At 45.4% G+C, this 18,098-nt stretch overlaps 2 protein-coding genes across 9 annotated transcripts; one reads left to right on the top strand and one right to left on the bottom strand.

Annotated features, from left to right (window-relative positions):
• Positions 1-5,421: 5,421 nt before the first annotated feature.
• On the bottom strand, positions 5,422-7,206 carry LOC117644523 (ER membrane protein complex subunit 10). Of its 2 annotated transcripts, none has more exons than XM_034384064.1 (7): positions 7,138-7,206; positions 6,323-6,487; positions 6,142-6,234; positions 5,858-6,042; positions 5,684-5,780; positions 5,516-5,600; positions 5,422-5,437 (listed from the first exon to the last, which is right to left on the bottom strand). In XM_034384064.1, the coding sequence occupies exons 1-6, from the start codon at positions 7,189-7,191 to the stop codon at positions 5,517-5,519; spliced, it is 678 nt and encodes a 225-aa protein (XP_034239955.1). In that variant the 5' UTR covers positions 7,192-7,206; the 3' UTR covers positions 5,422-5,437; position 5,516. The 2 variants fall into 2 exon arrangements, with proteins under 2 accessions (XP_034239955.1, XP_034239956.1); XM_034384065.1 differs by lacking the exon at positions 7,138-7,206 and adding an exon at positions 6,647-6,844.
• Positions 7,017-16,164, top strand: LOC117644522 (uncharacterized protein YMR317W-like). 7 transcript variants are annotated; one of them, XM_034384057.1, is made up of 23 exons: positions 7,017-7,172; positions 8,035-8,155; positions 8,238-8,381; positions 8,466-8,583; positions 8,669-8,898; positions 8,993-9,205; positions 9,354-9,485; positions 9,583-9,769; positions 9,853-9,970; positions 10,060-10,534; positions 10,638-11,007; positions 11,093-12,400; positions 12,484-12,878; positions 13,306-13,383; positions 14,121-14,226; positions 14,339-14,412; positions 14,489-14,636; positions 14,714-14,763; positions 14,848-14,953; positions 15,043-15,128; positions 15,206-15,365; positions 15,458-15,510; positions 15,629-16,164. In XM_034384057.1, exons 2-23 carry the CDS (start codon positions 8,120-8,122, stop codon positions 15,788-15,790), a joined length of 4,749 nt encoding a protein of 1,582 aa, XP_034239948.1. In that variant the 5' UTR covers positions 7,017-7,172; positions 8,035-8,119; the 3' UTR covers positions 15,791-16,164. The 7 variants fall into 7 exon arrangements, with proteins under 7 accessions (XP_034239948.1, XP_034239949.1, XP_034239951.1 ...); XM_034384058.1 differs by lacking the exon at positions 7,017-7,172 and adding an exon at positions 7,188-7,290; XM_034384060.1 differs by lacking the exon at positions 7,017-7,172 and adding an exon at positions 7,222-7,240.
• The last annotated feature ends 1,934 nt before the right edge of the window (positions 16,165-18,098 follow it).

Raw genomic sequence — 18,098 nt, 5'->3', positions numbered from 1 at the left:
TCTCTGCCCTTCCCGCGCAACTTTTTCCCGTTTGCAAGCAAGAAGCCGTCTGCAGCAGGTGTGCAGTGAGCAACACGGGCTTGCTACTCCTCCTATGGGGCGCCCATTCCTTGTTGTTAATTGTCCTGTCTTTGTGTTTTTATTGGCAAGTCTGGGCAGTGGACGCTTGTCAGCGGGGTGAGGCACGCACAGTGGGCTAGAAGACCGGTGGAGGCGGCCAAAACTCTAGACGCGTTTTGAGCTCCAGAGTCGCCAAATCGGACTCGTACCGAACGTGTGACCCCCTCCAATGGATTGCTTTCCGAACGAGGAATCCATTGGTGGGGTCACACGTTTGGTTCGGGTCCTGTTTGGCGACTCTGGAGCTTAAATCGTGTCTATAGAGTTTTGGCCGCCTCCACCGGTCTTCTGGCCCACTGTGGCACCGAGTGGCACGGTGAGGTACTAATCCCCGCGTCTCCTTTTCGGTGCCTTCCCAATCCAAACCCTTCTTCAGGGGTAGAGTGGAGGGGGGAGTGGGCGGGTTTCTATTAGAGTCCGAACCGGAGAACCTTTCCCGGTTCCTGGAACACCTGCTAGACAGCCAATCTGGCTTGTGAAGGCGCGGCAAAAGAGGAGTTTAGCTATTTTTTTTCCGCTAATTGGAAACCGTTTATCGGATTACGACCGGGGAGGTCTGTGATGTCGATCACTCTCTCTCTCTTTCTCTTTTTATCTCCCTCTGGCTTCCGGGAAGCGGAGGGGCCGATTAGAAACTGGATCGCACGACCACGATATCCTGGAAACACCCGGAACCCCAGACAATTGTCAAACTTAAGTGCACGTTTTTTTTTTTGTTTTTTTTTTTGACGTTTTGAAAAAACAAGTCCTGACAGTCTGCAGACATGTATTGTTTTTCTAGCAGTCTTGATTTTGTGACTGTGATAGGTTCAATAATCTGTCGGCGACACGCAAAATTTGATAACGCCGTCTGAGAGCGAGAGCCTGATAGCAGCCTCTATCAGTCTGAAAGATTTGATATCACTGTTTGATCAGAATGCCTGCACACTAAAGATAAAGGGATATAGAAAGTGTGACCTGGCGCACCTAATGCATCCGCTGGCTTCAGTGAGTCACGGAAGGTTCAAGAAAGCCAGAGTCAGACGCGAGATAGAGAGCGGGAGAGAGAGAGCGAGAGAGAGAGAGAGAGGGAGAGAGAGAGCGAGAGAGAGAGAGAGAGAGGGGGGGGGATTGGCGATGAGTTGGCCGCCTAAACCTGTCCTAAACCCTCATAGGCGGGCAGGGCGGGCCTTAAGGCTGACAGGTGGACGCGTCCACCACGTCCGCGGACTTGGAAAAACTTGCGCTGGTACACTGTGGGCTCGGTTTTATCGTGGCGTCGTGACAGTGTGGTGCCGCATGGCCCGTCACGCCCAGCCCGGCCCAGCCCGGCCCAGCCCCATTCGCGGGCCGTCCCTTACGGTGGCATGGGTGCGGGGGAGACAGCGGGAGGCGGCAGGGCCTGCCCGCGCCCATGCCACTCATATCATAACGATGCCAAATCACAAGATGGCCGTGCTGGCCGTGCTGCAGACTGATTCCGAGAGTGGTCGCTCTGTCTCTCTCGCACTCAAGGGGAGGCCGCTTGGGTGCGAGAGAGACAGAGAGACCACTCTCGGAGTCAGTCTGATGGCCGTGACAGTGGCGAAGGAGCGGGGCGCGGGCGGCGCGGTCCTCCAAAGGACCCTCGCGATGACGGCCAGGACCAGGACGCCGAGGAGGCCGAGGACGCCGAAGACGCCGAGGACGCCGCCCAGCTGGCTGTGCACTGTGAAAAACAGGACTCCGCCCCCAGGCCACCAGCCCTGGGGCCCTGGGGCCCTGGGGCCCTGGGGGCGAAGCAAGCCTAGAGGAGGCACCTGGCCCGTGACTCGGACGGCCTACGGTATCCTACCGACAAACACAAACAAGCACACACACACACACACGCAACTGTGCCGAAATCTCGGCGAAAGTCTCGAGTATTTGCATGGGGACTATCGGCAAGTCATGCCTGCGGCGCTAAGCTCGGAGAGAGAGAGAGAGAGAGAGAGAGAGAGAGAGTTAGTGAGTAGTGAGAGAGTGAGAGCCCCGGGGCGCGTCGCGGCGCGGTAGTCTCTGGGGATTCCGCTACCCCCCCCCCCCCCCCCGCCGCACTTCGCGATGACTTTTGGCACGCGGACAAGGCGGCGAGCCTGGCCCCGACCATGAACGTGGAACAGAGCAATGGTCAAGCACGCCAAGAAAAAAAAAGTTAATTCATTTAGTCAAAGTTTTCTCCTCTGTCCCGCTAAGCAGAACGGCAAAAGGATTCTGCATGCGCTGCGTGGAGGCTGCGGAGACAGTGTCGCAGCGACTCACGCGCGAGAGAACGCATCCGAGCAGTTCATTATGAGTTCTCCTTGGTCTCGGCGTAACGTTCAAGGTGCATATCTGTACGCTCCGGTATAAATTTGCAAAAAAAAAAAGTCAAACTTCCTGTTAAACCGTCTGCCTCCGGTTGAGCCAGCCAGCGTCGTTTTGCCGCGGAATGCGGCTCTTCCGGAGCGTGCCCGCTGCGGGGTAAACTCATTACCCGAGAGCGCGCAGAGCGGCGCAGCGGCATTGGGACACAGCTGGGCAAGCCGGGGCCAAATGACCAAAGCGACCGTCAAGGACCGCATTGGACCGCAGCGGCGCAGCACAGTGGGCCAGAAGGCCGGTGGAGGCGGCCGAAACTCAAGACGTGCTTCGAGCTACAGCGACCCCACCAATGGATTGCTCTCCGAACGAGGAATCCATTGGTGGGGTCACACGTTCGGTTCGAGCCCTGTTTAGCGACTCTGGAGCTCAAAACGCGTCTAGAGTTGTGGCCGCCTCCACCGGCCTTCTGGCCCACTGTGCGCAGCGCGCCAAAGCAAACACGAGCACGCTCCACGCGCAGTGCGGCATGGACAGCGTGCCACTCGTGCCACTCCAGCGCGGGGAGGATCACCCCCTGTTTCCCCCCCCCCCCCCCCCCCGCCACCAAGGCCATCAGCTGGCGGGCTGCTGTCGCTGTCAGCAGCCCGCGGTCCACGCCTCGACGGGGGCTGCAGGTTGCAGCGGAGACGCTCAAGGCGCGGAAGCCGATTGCCACGGTTGTCGTTGTGTCCGCGACACTGCTTACTCTCGCCGGACTGAAGTGTCCTGGCGTGACACGGCGTGTCACGGTACTCACGACACTCGTGGCACCTGTGCGCCAAACTGGCTCGCCGTTCAAAGGGCTTCGCGGACGCCGTGTCGACGCCGTGGCGCCCCAGGTGCGAACGGGTGTGAAGCGAGCAAACGGCGTGTGGACCACACGTGGTGAGCGCACGTGGCGGCACGCGGCGTACCTGTGGTCATCTTCTGCCTGGGCGACATCCCGGTGTTGGAGTGGAAGGACACGGCCTTGCGGCGCGGCGCGGCGGGCGTCGAGGACGCCGTCATGCACGCGGAAGCCCCGAAGGCGGTGCCGTAGGCGCCGTAGGCCGAGGTGGCGGCGGGGGCGGCGCCGGCCGCGTGGTGTCCGCCCCCGCCGCCCCCCGGCCCGCCCCCGGCGTGGGGGTCATCCGAGTCGCCGAGGTCCACGAGGTCGGCGAGCTGACTCAAGTCACCCGGGAAACTGTCACAGTCGGACTCGAGATCCACGTCCGCGTCGTGGTCCGTCATGGCCCGCGCGCCGAGCCGAGCTCGGGGAACTGTCGAGCCGAGCCGAGCCAGCCGAGCCGAGCCGAGCCGAGTACAGATCGTCCTGCGCGCGGTGCGCGGTGCGCGGTGGCGAGACGCTCTCCCTCGCCGAACGTAGCGACCGTGCTCGCGGCCGCAGCGCCGCGTCCTGACTAGTGCAGGGCACGGCGGCGCGGCCCTGTGGCTGGGGATGTGCTGGGGCGTGGGGGCCTCACCACGCCGTGGGGCCCAGCGGCCTCACGCCCCGCCGCGCCCCGCCGCGCCCCGCCCCGCCCTTCGGCCGATCTATAACAGACACACACAGCCTTACGCCGTGCCGGTGCCGCCGTGCCTGGCCGCGCTAGCCGTGCCCCTCCACGAGAGGGCGAGCGGCAGGCCGTACGCCAGCGCCCCCTCGCGGCGCACAGGGCAAGTTTTTGGCGAGCCTCGGCCGGCCTAGAGTGCTGGCCGTGCTGGCCTAGCGTCCCACAGTGGGCCAGAAGACCGGTGGAGGCGGTCAAAACTCTCGACGCGTTTTGAGCTCCAGAGCCGCTAAGTGAGACTCAAACCGAACGTGTGACCCCACCAATGGATTGCTCTCCGAACGAGGAATCCATTGGTGGGGTCACACGTTCGGTTCGAGGTCTGTTTAGCGACTCCGGAGCTCAAAACGCGTCTAGAGTTTTGGCCGCCTCCACCGGTCCCCTGGCCCACTGTGCGTTTTGGCCCGGGCCTTGCTGCGCTGCGCTGTGCTGCGCTGTGTCGCGGCGAAAGCGACGCGCCCCCGCGTGGCTGTGCGGCGGGCTGCCGAGCTGCCAGTGGTACGCCAGTGGCATTCCCTCCCACCCCATCAGCACCACCGGGCGAGCGCCACCCGCGCCAGCCAGCCAGCCAGCAGGGCCAAGGCTCCTAGCCACGGTCTAGCGCCGTCCGCGACCCCTGGCGACGCCTGACGGTGGCTGCTGGCACTACCCGGGACTCGGGGCGAAGGGCGCCCGGTCCTGCTTCTCACCGCTCGGTTCCCTCGGTTCCCTCGTCCCTCGGTTCCCTCGCATGGATCCATTTGACTCCCCCGGGGCGGCGTGCTCCATTACGGCAGCTTTTCGCATACAAGGCGAGACTGCCTGCCGTCTGATTCCGAACACTGCTTTCGTCGCTCTGTCTCTCTCGCACTCATGGGGCGGTCCGCAGGGGTGCGAGAGAGACAGAGCGACGAAGCAGTGGCAGGCAGTCCCGCACGCAGCTTTGTCGGCGCTCTGCCTACCTGCACGGCGGTATGCCGCACAGTGGATTTGCCCGCGGCCAAAACTCCAGACGCGTTTTGAGCGCCAGAATCGGTGAACGGGACTCGAACCGAACGTGTGACCCCACCAACGAATGCCTCGTTCGGAGAGCAGTCCATTGGTGGGGTCACAGGTTCGATTCGAGTCGCCTATGGGTATATGGTTTATTTCCTGGTGGGGTCACACGTTCGATTCGAGTCCCATGGGTACATGATTTATTTCCCGAGTAATAGTGCACTCGTTCTTACACATTGAATAGATCAAAGGAAATTTAAAAAAAAAAAAAAGAAACTTTAGATTAGTTTTAATTTTTTATTCAAATAGGCACAGAAAACACGACATGTCGATGACTTGAATAAGAGCAACCAAATAAATAAATAACAGTAAAGGACAAGGAATACAAATACTGTGATATTTACAGAAAACAAATTTGGAATGCAGTTCTTTCTTCTTGTTTGCCTTAATTTCTGCATCAAGAAAAAAATGAATTTTAGTTATGGGAGTGGCATGTTTAAAAATTACCTAAATTTACTTTATGCACTTACATTATCTGGCAGCAGCAGGTGCACCCTCTGGTTGTCCAGCACTTGATAAAAGTACAAAGATCAACAAGGGAACAATGTACATCCACTGCAAGAACAGAAAAAAATAATAATGAAGGCACAACTTTAAAGAGCAGTGTTACAACTGGATCACACAACACTGGAACTCACATATTTAGCAATAAAGGATCGGTTGTCCTTCTGGTCTCCTCTTTCTCTGGCGTCTCTTTCACGCTCCATCTTTTGAATGTAAGTGGCTGTGTCGGGCCTGCAAGAAAACAAAGACAATGTAATAATCAAAACAAACCTGTCTTCCAATATTGGCAATCATTCATTATTTCTTACACTGGTCCATTATCCATGTGTCTCACAACAATCGTTGTATTGAAAAATCTCAGCTTTTCATCAGGTGGGATTGGAGCTCCTTGGCAAATGCCGTAAGGCGCTGATGCACTGATGGCGATCACTCCTCCACTGTGATCCAAGTTCACAGTCAAAACGTCACTGAAGCCTGATTCTACAAGAGCGCACTATAAACACACACAAAAAAAACAACAAAAAAAAAACAGCTCATCAACATGAAGATAGACAGACATTTCGTTTAAGTACATCACTACGTCAACACTTACAGCTTTCATGAACGTCAGAAACTCCACAACTTTGTTGGAGCTGGTGACAACTGTAGCTTGCATACGATAAAGTTGATCATTTTTGGCAAGAGCCTGAATGGAAACGGAAAGGAAAAACATTTTCAACCTCTCTAAGGAGGGCAACAATAATCACATGTAATCCGCAATGACCATGACTTGCCTTGAGTCTTGTTAAATGATGTGGCTTGATAATGGCTTGAGAAAGGGCTACTGAACCTGTTCGAATGCTTTGAATTGTGAGATTTCCTCGGTCCTCAGGATTGCCATCATCTGACAAGTAATGCCGCAGTCTTACAATGATGGTTCCATCAATTTCGAAATCATACTGAAACATGAATCAAAACAGAACAAGAAAAATATAAGAAGCTCATCAAAGAGAGGGATCATTTCGTCCTTTGAGTCTTCAAGTTGAATATCTTCAAAAACAATGAACTAATAAGTACATAACCTTTCCCCTGTATGACACAACAGTATTATTGCTTACCCTATCACCTAATACTAGTGTGGAACAAATGGATAGTAATACGAAAGCAAAATACGGATGGTTTGATCTGATCATTTTTGATTGATCATATGATTGATCATACAGCAGCGACAGAACAGTAAACTTTGAGTTCGCTTCGTCTCGTCTGCTGCGTCTGCTTTTCTTCTGCTTCGGAACCGGTTGCTCTTACGACGAACGTGGTATAGATGTGGAAGTACCAATAGGAAGTGCATCTTTCTTCGGAAACATTCAGGCGTGAAGTGGTATTTGTCGTCAAAAATGGTCTTCAACTGCACGGAGCCAGGATAATTTAGGTTCTTTTGTTCTTTATGAATGATTTTTATCCGAAGAGCTACGGGCGACCTTTCCGAATTTTCCTGAGGCGTGTTGGCGCCCTGGAGTCGGCAGCCTGCCTCGGCGAACGCGGCCGCGAGTGTTTGTAAACGAACGCAGTTTTTTAAAGAAAGCAATACTTTTCCAAATTTACCCACACTGAAAATGTTGCGAGAGCAGTGACGCTTTGAAGGTAATCGCTTTGCGTACATGACCGTGCCCCATTCCGTTGCGTTGGTGAAATGCGAGTGGGACGGGCAGGTGTGCAGTGGCTTTTGTGTACTGCATCCAGCCAGCAGTGATGTAGAAACGTAAACTTTTGCTTTCATCTACTTGTTTTGATGTTAAATTGTTGTATCAACAACTAACTTGTCGCGCTGTTCAGAGAGAGATGTCAAATTTGATGTGTGAGCCCCCTCGTCGCAAGCCGGTGCGTTCTCTTTGAAATGTGTGCGGATTAAAACCTTGCGTGTCACAGCGTGAGAAACTGTTTAGTGGTTCCAGTCGAACTTGGGTTATTGGGCACACTTTTCTCCCTTTTGCTCATTAATGTCATTGAATAGGCTTGTATTCCAGCCGGTTTTATCACAAACACTGGGCTAGACTTTGAGGCCCCTGCAAGTTTTCGCATTTAGTTTGTTGTTATCTTGATTTTACAAACATGTTATGTCCTACATTAATCACTCAAGGTTAGGTTACCTCCCCCATGTTTCTGTTTACATTTTGTTTAAGAAGTGTGTTTTTATCATCTTTCTCACTTGCATTATTTGCACTTTCGTACATTGTGGTTGTTGCTCATTGTAAAATCTGTCTGTATCATTTAATTTATTTGGGTTTTGAGAGGTTATGTGATCAATCACTGTGTTGATGACAACCACCACTCCCTCCTTTAAACTTTCTATTTTCTAGTTGTTTGTTGACATGTAATTGCTCATCCCGATCCCAATAGTCCCATTCAATCTCTTTTCTGCCTTATTGATGATCAACACATCATTGTTAGCTGTTCTATAAGGCAAGTGTCAACAGAATTATTCATAACTAGTTTTGGTTTCTAGATGAGTGCTGCTTTGAACTGAAGTTAGTTCATACCTCTTGGCTTGCTGAGCTTAATCTGAATGCAGAGACATAAGGCCAACGACGATGCAGAGCTTGGAGGATGCTTGTGAGGAAGCTGATGTAAGTTATTCATCCATCCATTGTAACTTTCATTTCACCTGTTCATTCATTCATGGTATGATTTTATTTTTGTTTGCTTCAGAACTTGATGAACTTGGCCAGAAAGCGGCCAACATCAATTCAATTTCAACAGCAAAAAAACAGTCCTGGCTATTTTTCTATTCACAATCGACTTAGGCGCCTATATTATGAAGAGAGTGCCAAGAAAGATACATTACCACTGCAGGTATGGTAAATTTTTATTTTGTATTGTTTTTTTTTTTTTTCATGTGTTTCAATTGATTAATGCCACAATTTGATTGCTGCACAGGCCCTTAAATCTACATCACTTCTCCTTGAAAAGCTAGTAGCAAAGGACAAACTTAATACTCTTATTGTTAATCTGTATCCTGGTAACAAAGGTTATTCCCTTGCAATGCGGCAATCTGGTAAGTTCCTGCACACAAGCGGTAAAAGTTTTAAATTCTAAAATTCACCACATTATACTAACATTTTTTTCTGCGCTCTCTCTAGGCCACAATGACACTGTAGTTGAAACTGTAAGATGGCCATATCAAATGGACACTTTCTTAAGCTATTTGGACAATGGTGAACTACCTTTCATGCTCACTGATTTGTTAGAAGAGACCTGTCCAGAAGTATTTTATTCAGGATGTATTATTGCTGAGGTTAGAGACTATCGGCAATCATTTCCCAGCTTTTCATGCAATACTCATCATGTTTTACTGCAACCCACCACACAGGTATTGTATTTGGTTGACACTTGTACCAAATGACAATAATAATATTTCAAGGATTTTTAACACCTTTTCATTTCTTTTTCTTATTTTTTTTTAGAGTGTCATTAGTGATGTCAATTTACTAGCAGCTCAGAGTGACCTGAGTAATGAAGAAAAGCTCTTACTTGAGGCGGAGCTGGTGAGAGCTACTCAGGGCCCACTTTGTCTCGATCCTAGGCCGTCTCTCGTTCTCCTTCACAGCGCAGCTCAGCATCAAAGAAATTTATTGTCAACTGAACCATTAAGAAGATGTGCTCGTAAATTTTCTCAGGTATGTTTTATGTTGCTTTCGGTGGCCTCATTGAAATTAGAATTGTTTCTCTTTCCCGGATAATCTATGGGGGCATCTGGATGTGTTTTAAGTGTATTGTAGATGTTGTGTTACCACTCTTTCTTATTTTGCACTCTCTGAAATTAAGGTCTCTGTAAACCGGAAAAGAAAATTGGACCAGTTCACCTCCCATCCACAATTATCCATATTAGATGCAATCAACAGACACAGAGGGAAAAATACTAATAACACAACTGCTCAAGCGAGGTTACATAAAAAGGTATGCTGTTAATGAACATGTACTATGCCTGTGGGTAGATGTTAATGAAAAAACTTAATGTATTATACATGTATCTTTTTCCAATCAATGTTTCTAGCACCTTGAGAGTATTTCATTGGAAGTGCCTAAAATACCTTTAGAACTAAAGCTGCCACCTCTGTCACCCCCACCTGAAGGGGTTGATGTTACTAAATTTGCTCAAGAAGCTTCTTGGCCTATTGAAACTGCTGATTGCGCTCCTCAGCTAGTAGAAGAATACGTCCTCGAGGCAGATCGAGGGACAGGTACTTTTTAGCTTTTGCCAGAATTGACTTTAACTAGTGTTGTCGTAACAACATGAAGTACATTTTATTTCCATTGATTTCAGGTCAAACTTATCACATTAAGATCTCATTATTTCAAAGAAAATCTAATTTGGAATTTATTGGTGAATTGTATGTTGACAAAGATTTCAAGGAGGGAGAGAGAAATGGGCGCACCTGCCGGTAATTCTTGTTTTTTTTTTCTTCTGTCACATTTTTTTTTTCTACAAAGTCTTGGTTATCTTTTATAATCTTCTTCTTTGTTTTTGAAGGTTTCCATTGGGATCAAGACTACAAGCCACCCATTATATTCAGCAATTTAGTGAGATATTTACAGAGGAGGGCCGAAAATCTGTTAAAATAACTCATTTGGTTCCTGGGCGCCAGCCTCGAGTATCATGCACAGCTGGCATGAGGGAAAGAGATGCAAAAGCTCAAGCACACGCAAAGGCTCTGGCCCGCAGTACTTTAGCAGCAGTTACTAGTACAACAAATCCTCCCAATGTTAGGAGCCCCACGGTCCCTTGCAATCAAATAAATACTAGTGTAAATAACCTTGTGAACAATACTTCTGAATTAGCTTCTGTCCCTAATTCAAATCCTAGTACAAATTCAGTGAATGCTACAAGCAATGTGAACCTTGTCAATGCTTTAACATCGCCCCCAATGTCCAATAGTTTTACAAATATCTTGAACTCCACTTTGACTGGTGGATTGTCTCCAGCTGTCAACAGTCCACAAACAGTGGTTGGTACCGCTACATAGTTTCAATACCTAGTGGTGTTTTTATTGTGTTGCTCGTTTCCTTATATTGTTTTGCAGCTTTCACATGGTAACTTCTGTTTTTCAGGTTCAGGTTCAGGCCCCTATTGCGGATAATGCTCAGCCTCAACCACCTCAGGTGAAACAGGTCACTCCTCAACCGTCGTTACAGCTGCAACAACCTCATCAAACGCCACCGCAGCCTCAACAGCAAACGCAACTAAGATCTCAGTTAGAAACCCCAACAAAAGTCGGAGGCCGCACCATCACAAATCCTGCAATCAGTGCCTTAGTTACCAGCCTTATGAATTCAGCCCAACAATTCCAGCAGCAACAACAGCAGCAACAGCAGCAACAGCAACAACAGCAGCAACAGCAGCAACAGCAGCAGCAGCAGCAACAGCAACAACAGCAGCATCAACAACAGCAGCATCAACAACAGCAACTTCAACAGGCTGGTATGTTTCATAAATTTGATCTACCTTGTTATAATGTGATACTTTGCAACATGATAACTAGAAGGGTCTCTTTTCTTCCTTTCAGGTATTAAAACTCCAGTCTTGGCAAATGCAACCGGTGCAGTAAGCAATGCTAAGGCTAGCCCTAATACCCTTCTTGGTCTGCTGAATAGTACTCCTAGTGCTACGGGTCCAAAACTTCGCAAGTTTACTTTATCAAATCTCCTCAACTCTAAAGTTTTGACTCCAACCCAGACTCAGCATTTACAACAGCAGATACTACAGCAACAGCAGCAACAGCAACAAAGAATGTCACTCTCTACTCTTACTGCTCAACTAGCCTCACCACCTGCGAATGATGTCTCTGGATCGCTTCTTCAACACTCTGCCCCTGCTTCACAGCAGCGATTTTCCACTCCAAATCGAATTGGTTTGGTTCAACCTGTGACAGAGCAACCTGGACTGGCACCAGTGACGTCAATGCTACCAAGCTTTGAAGTTGAGGTTCCAAATACCTCAGGAAGTGGGACAGTAAATGTGAATGTAGCTGTTCCCCAGTTTGATGGTTTAGAGAGAGATATGAGTATTGGTACTCAAGTACCGGGTGGTAACACCATCAGTGCTCAAGCAGTACCCAACTCAACTATTTCAATGTTTGACCTGAATCCAAATAATTTTAGTGCTTCTGTGAATAATTTTAATTCAACTGGTGGTACAAACTTTAATAACAATACCACAGTGAATACACTTACATCACCAAATGCTTCAAGTACATCAAACAACAATGCAACTACTACTAGTACTACAAACTTTGATCTGCAAAGTTTTGTTGAAAGTGCTCTTGTTTCTGAGGGAACTAGCAACCTAGTGCCAAATTATGAAATTTCAGTTTCAAATGCTGGTTCTATTCCCAATTTTGAAATAAGGGTTCCTACCGCAGAAGAATCAACTAATGCAGTAACAAGTGACTTATCAAATCAAGTGGCTACCAACTTTGTTGCCAATGCAACAATTGAAACTGCAGCAGTGGAAGACTTTTTGTTAAATCAGCAAACTGGTGCTGCACCTAGTTACCAGATTTCATTCCCTGATTTGAACTCATTTGATGCTAGTAACAACACTCTAACAGTTCAAAATAATTTTGACTTTAGTAATTCTCCTAACTTTACTACTGTCCCTGTTACTGCTAAAACTGTACCTGTTCCTCCTAGCACTGCTGTTGTAAGCAGTGCAAGTCCCAGTGGTTCTAATTTGTTGGGTCGAATATTGGCAAGTAACACAGCCAGTGCAGCCATCAGGCGGCTTTCTGCAAGTGCTTCTGTCTCAAGTGCAAGTAACAGTGACAGTACATCCAACTCCCATGGAATGTCCGCCTTGTCAGCACTGTTGGCTGGTAAGTCTTTTTCTCATTCATCTATATTGCACTCTGATGTGTTTTGATTTAAATTAGAGTTTAATGAGACACTTTTGTTTCAGGAACTCCCTCGGCTGATAACCCAATGCCAGGCTCTTCAAGCTCACTTACATGTTCATCTCTACTGGAACGGCTGGCTGCCCCTTCGGCAGCAACGGCTGTTGTAGCTGGGTCGATGGGGCAGGCAGCTCCTCCGCCTCTTCAGTTCGCTGTTCCGTCTCCATCCAAGCCACCTGCAACCCCAAGTTTACCAACAAATTCCCCCATTGCTTCACCTGTTACTCCTAAGTCCCCTGCTGTGCCAGTAGCCTCACCACTCTCGAGTCCGCCTAGTCAACCTCAACTCAACAATGTGGGGCAGCAGGGATTAACTGTGTCAGGTGTTAATCTGCAAGGTCTCAACCTAGCTAGTCTTCAAGGTGCTATTGGATCAATTCCAGGACTCCAAAATGTTCAGGTTGGTATCGGATGAAAGTTGTGCCCATTATAAATGATGAGTGCTTGCAGTGCCATGGAGCTGTCCTAAGTGCATCATGCCATTCCCTACCTTAGCAAACACCATTGTTTGTTTCAAACCCCAAATTCCCTGCATTTTGTTTTTTAATTTTTTTTTAATTTTTTTTCTTTTGATACCTTTATTGGAACATTTCATAAATTGTTTGTGTTGGCTTCTGGTGTCAAAAACCAGCTTTCTCCTTGAAAATCACAATCACTAATTTTAGTGATGCTGGTTCAATGCTGCCCTAACCACTAACAGAAGAGCTTATCTCTCCCATATAAATGATAGTTAACTTGGCTCCGAATTGTAAACAACTTAACCATGTTTAAATTTCCCTTAATCCCTGCGACTGTGTAGTAATAGATCATCCATGTCATATTATCAGGTTTCTTTTCCTGGCCTTTCTACGCCAATATTGTCGTTGAGTGTTTCGAGTGCAACACCACACCTCGCCTCTGCTGCTGTGAGTGCAAGGCACTTTCCAATCCTTTGCATGTGTTGTAGTCTTTATACAGCAAACTCAGCTTGCATGTTGCTTCTGAATGGTTGTGCATGTTTCCTTAACTAAACAAGTTTTCTTCCCAAAGAATTTTTTCACTTCTCTGTTAACTAAGGTGAATTACATCCATGGTATTGGTTCATAATGGATCTATAAAGGTTGTGTATTTTTGTGGGTGATTCTTACCCCTTTTGTAGTTGAAATTAGGCAGTTGGTCTGAAAGCCATTCTCAGACATGTTTACAGTTGCTTTGGTAGTACCGGTACATGTTAGTTTATGTAATGAAAGATAAATGTACCATTCAACGGGTTATACAACAACCAAATGGGGATGGTGTTTGTTTGTTGTTTATAACTAGTGTGGGCAGTAGTTTAGACAAAGGGAAATGGAAGTCTATCCTTTCTTCTATTGAAATGGGATCTACAGCTAACAGTTGGAGTTTGAAGAATACTTTTATCAGTCTTGTATCCATTAGTTGCTAAACCTAATAAATCATAGTTTTTCATTTTTTACTTTAACACTTTATTTGGTTGTAGTCTTGAAACTAGAGACATGACATACTCTATCACAGATTCCCTTTTATCACAGTTTGAATTAATTCTATCATTTTATAATTAACTTTTACTTCAATGTTGTTTGAGTTTGCTTGTGACATGCCTTTTCTCTGTCATACTTTACATTCTATCTTTCTTTTCTTTCAGGTGGTTTCGTCTGGTGGAGTGACAGGCACTGTTTGTGATACTAATGCTGTGTCTAGTGCTCCCCACACCATGGTGCTAACAAATTCATCTCTCTCTATGCCCGTTGGTAAGTTTATAAAAACTCTACTTATTCTGATGCTGTTGGTGAAAAGATGAAAGATTTTGAATGTGACATTTGTAATGAACGAATTATTGTATTTCCTTTTTTTTTTCACCAGCTCAACTTATGACTAGCAATGTGAAAACTGTTGGTGCGCGAGGACTAGCTGCAAACTCAATTCATCTTCAGCAGGTTGGTTTTACATCAAATTTTATTATTCATGCTCTCTTTCAAGAACACTCACCAAACGCTCTGTTTCTTATTGAAGGGATCTGGTCAGGCACTTCAGCTGACGCTTCAAAGGGCCAAGCCAGCACAAGCTCTGCAACCAGGCAAGACCAATGTTCTGGCTGGCAGGCAGTTGCAGGCTACTGTCTTAAGTGGCCCTCAACGGAAGCTTCCAGTGTCGAATACAGGTGACTTCAAGGGCTTTTCTTTGTCGTTACTTGTTTCTCATGAGTATCATGTTACTCACAATCTACTTCTGTTTCAGTGACAGCTAGCATTCAAGGAGGCAATCAAGTAATATTCACACAACCACAAGTGAGTTTCAAAATGTTGCACTACCATTGCCTTTATGTGTTTCTTTTTTTTTTTTTTAATAAATATTGTTTATTTTTTTTGCAGGTGGTCACCTCTGTTGGAGCCACAGGTGCTGTATGTGACGCCACTGCTGTGTCAAGTAGTCCGCATACAATGGTCCTGACAAGTCCCACCATTTCTTTACCTGTCGGTAAGGATTCCTGCTATTTTCTGACTTCATCAGATGAACTTTGGCATTTTCTATGACATCTTTCCAATACTTATCCTATTTTTTTATAGCGCAACTTATGACAGGAGGGCTGAAAGCTGTGAGTGGACAAGGTGGTCTTCGAGGAATAACTGCCAACTCGATCCAACTTCAACAGGTTGGTCTTTTGCATATATCAAAGTCCTGTTTCTTATCATGTTTGTACAAGTGTATGACATTTTCTTCTTTTTTCAGGGATCTGGTCAGGCCATTCAACTAGTTGGAACACTGCAAAGGGGAAAGAATGTTCAAACCTTGCAAGCACAGACTGGCAAGACAAATGTACTTGCTGGAAGACAATTGCAGACTGCAGTCCTTAGTGCGCCACAACGTAAACTGCCTACATCTAATGCTGGTCAGTAACAGTTATGGCAGTGAAACTTTGATAAATTTGATTACTGTACTTCAATTTAAATGTTCCTAACATTTGTTTTGAATGAATTCTAGTGGCAACGGGAATTCAAGGAGGTGCCAGTCAAGTGATATTTTCTCAACAACAGGTTAGTTTTCAGTACTTCTGTCCTACTTCATATTGGGCAGATGACAAATTAATTAATTGTAATATATGAGAAAAGGGTTGAAAACATAAGAAGTGACATCTTTCTTTGTGTATTTCAGCTCCATTTGCTTCAGAAGCAAGGGCAGTTTCAGCAACTCCATGCATTGCCACAGCAGCCTCAGCAAGCGCAGCAACTTCAGCAGAAACCAACTGTCATAGCAGCCCAGTTAACTGCTAAACGGAGACGTTCTAGCACAGCTGATGGTTCTGCCAATAAGTAGTGGCAGCTTGATGTGTGAAGTTAACACTGTGAAACGCAATGTGCAAGTTTATGAAAAGGGAAGAGGAAGATCGCATTATTTTGCACATCAGTTCCAGATGCTTCATGCTTACCTACTACATTTTTCTAGTTACCATCATGAGACAGTCGTGTGCTGAGGATGATGCTTGTGGTTTAATTGTTTAAGTTCATTGGTTAGAGCATCAACAATAACCTGCTTGCTATGTTCTTAAGAATCTCTGAAAATGTTAGTGGTCCCATAAACCACTTTTGAAGACTGAATTTTTATCAATATTAGAATTTTATGGGATTCTGAATCATCCATATTTCTACTCTTATACATAAATCGTTTTAAATAAAATAATTTTGCAGTTACTATAGTTATATATTTGAATTTAGTGTTGTCAATTCATTTCAGTTACATATTTTATCCTCGCATTGAGTTTTAACTTTTACCCTGACATGTACAATGCACTTAAAATTTGCACAGCGTAATTGTGTTTTTACCTTCAAGTACGTATCCATCTCAAATACAAGTTTTTTTTTTTTAACAGAAATTCTTCATGGTAATTTAGGTTGTTAACACTCCTAACTGTGTTTTATGGATGGTGGGTGCATAAGTTGATAGTAATGTTTTAATTTCAAATCTACTTGCTCAACAGAAGGAGAAACATGTAGTGTGTGAAAAGAAACTATTGTAAATAATTGAATACACAACTGCTGGAAATACACAGTGGAACTCTGGCATTGTTTTCCTGATAGGTCTTCTTGTTATTTTTATTTATTGTGCTTAAAGTAAGTTGTTGTAAACTTTCTAGTCTAGATTTCTACTGTGTATTATTGTTGGAAGTGTCTACAAATTAATTCAAGTCCCAAACAAATCAAGTTTGTTTTGTTTGTATCTATGTACGATGATTTTGATCAATCTTTTAGCTGTACTGTTCGTGACTTGGTTACATTACAACATAATCAAGCTCTTCTTGTTTTTTCTTTCTTCCGTCTGGATTTGTCTGTCAATGTAAATTTCAGTCCTCTTTTACTGTGAATGAAATTTGTTTATTTTCACCTTAAGTAGTAATTCCTGAACTGTTTTATATTTTAAAACTGTGATAGACATAGCGAAAAGTGAAAAAAAAAAATATAAATAGATAAATATATTATATGTAAAAACAAAACATGTTAGCTTCTTACTTTTAAGGTAAGCCTCGAGATTAAGGTGCAGGTCAGGATCCTCTGAGTGTCAACACTTGTGTGAACACTGTTTATGTATTTTGATGAAAAAGATTAATAGCTTTGGCTTGTTGTGCTCTTGTATGTGTGCTTTAGTAGTCTTGTGAGGAAATTATATATTTTGACTCTTCTTTGCCTCTTCACAAGATTGTCCTAACTGTCGTAGTCATATTATAATCTTGACTGTGTAGAGTTCAGTGGGAAAAGTCAGTATGTCTTCAAACTTCTTACTCATCATGACAGTAAAAATATCACAGTGGTCATTTATTATTTTCTTAAAGTCACTGGTATTCATGTGATAATGATTGAATACTGTGATGAGAAATGTAGAAAAGACTAGGGTTACAATGTGATTCATATGAAGCATTACATAAGTTGTTTTTACCTGATAATGAAAGCATAATTTCACCACGAATACCTTTAATGTTGCAAGTTGATTGTATGTACATTTTTTGTTAACTGTTTTTAAGTTATTTTGTGGAATTCATTCATCACTATTAGGTTGTGCGAAGTGAAATATTTCCATGTATGATATAACAGTTTTGTACATATTGTCGTGTAGCTACGTTTCATAAATGAGTGTTCTGTTTTCTTTATTTATGGTCTCTTGTTATCATCATTTTTGTAAGGTTTTGCCCATTTTATTTTATTGTCCATTCTGTGTAAATTTTTAAATGGAGGACAGTTTACATTTTGTTGTTGAACGTAAGATAAGGCATATCCATGCATTGCAATTAAGTGGATGATTCTTGATCCAAATTAGTCTGGGACATAAACATTTTGCTTCCCTCACAAGATTTGACGAGTTGTCAGACAAGTTTGTCGAGTTTGTTCCAAAACTGAAAATGTTCAGACAAACTTTATCTTGCCATTTTGCATTATTATGCATTATAAAATTTCAAATAATGGCACATGAATTTGTGCCTATGGAGCACTATGGCCACTGTGTCTGACTTTGAACTTGTCGTTAACCATTACTCTGAACCATATTGATTGAGTATTTATAGTTAGTTTCTGTTCTATGGACCAGGCTTATCAGGTGAGGCATTGTGTATGAATCATAATGCTTGTGTCTCAAG

The sequence above is a fragment of the Thrips palmi genome, unplaced genomic scaffold (assembly GCF_012932325.1).
Source record: "Thrips palmi isolate BJ-2018 unplaced genomic scaffold, TpBJ-2018v1 HiC_scaffold_18, whole genome shotgun sequence".
In the NCBI taxonomy this organism is placed as follows: Eukaryota; Metazoa; Arthropoda; class Insecta; order Thysanoptera; family Thripidae; genus Thrips; species Thrips palmi.
This window is presented reverse-complemented; position numbering and strand designations above follow the sequence as displayed.

Bases quoted from the DNA above. Each gene is read 5' to 3' on its own strand.
- LOC117644523 (XM_034384065.1), bottom strand. From the start codon at position 6,721: ATGATCAGATCAAACCATCCGTATTTTGCTTTCGTATTACTATCCATT. The intron at 6,235-6,322 runs GCAAGTCATGGT...GTTTCCATTCAG, and splicing joins ATCATTTAACAAGACTCAAG to GCTCTTGCCAAAAATGATCA. The intron at 5,601-5,683 runs GTGAGTTCCAGT...CTGTTCTTGCAG, and splicing joins GATCCTTTATTGCTAAATAT to TGGATGTACATTGTTCCCTT.
- LOC117644522 (XM_034384057.1), top strand. From the start codon at position 8,120: ATGCAGAGCTTGGAGGATGCTTGTGAGGAAGCTGAT. The intron at 8,156-8,237 runs GTAAGTTATTCA...TGTTTGCTTCAG, and splicing joins ATGCTTGTGAGGAAGCTGAT to AACTTGATGAACTTGGCCAG. The intron at 10,535-10,637 runs GTTGGTACCGCT...TCTGTTTTTCAG, and splicing joins TCAACAGTCCACAAACAGTG to GTTCAGGTTCAGGCCCCTAT.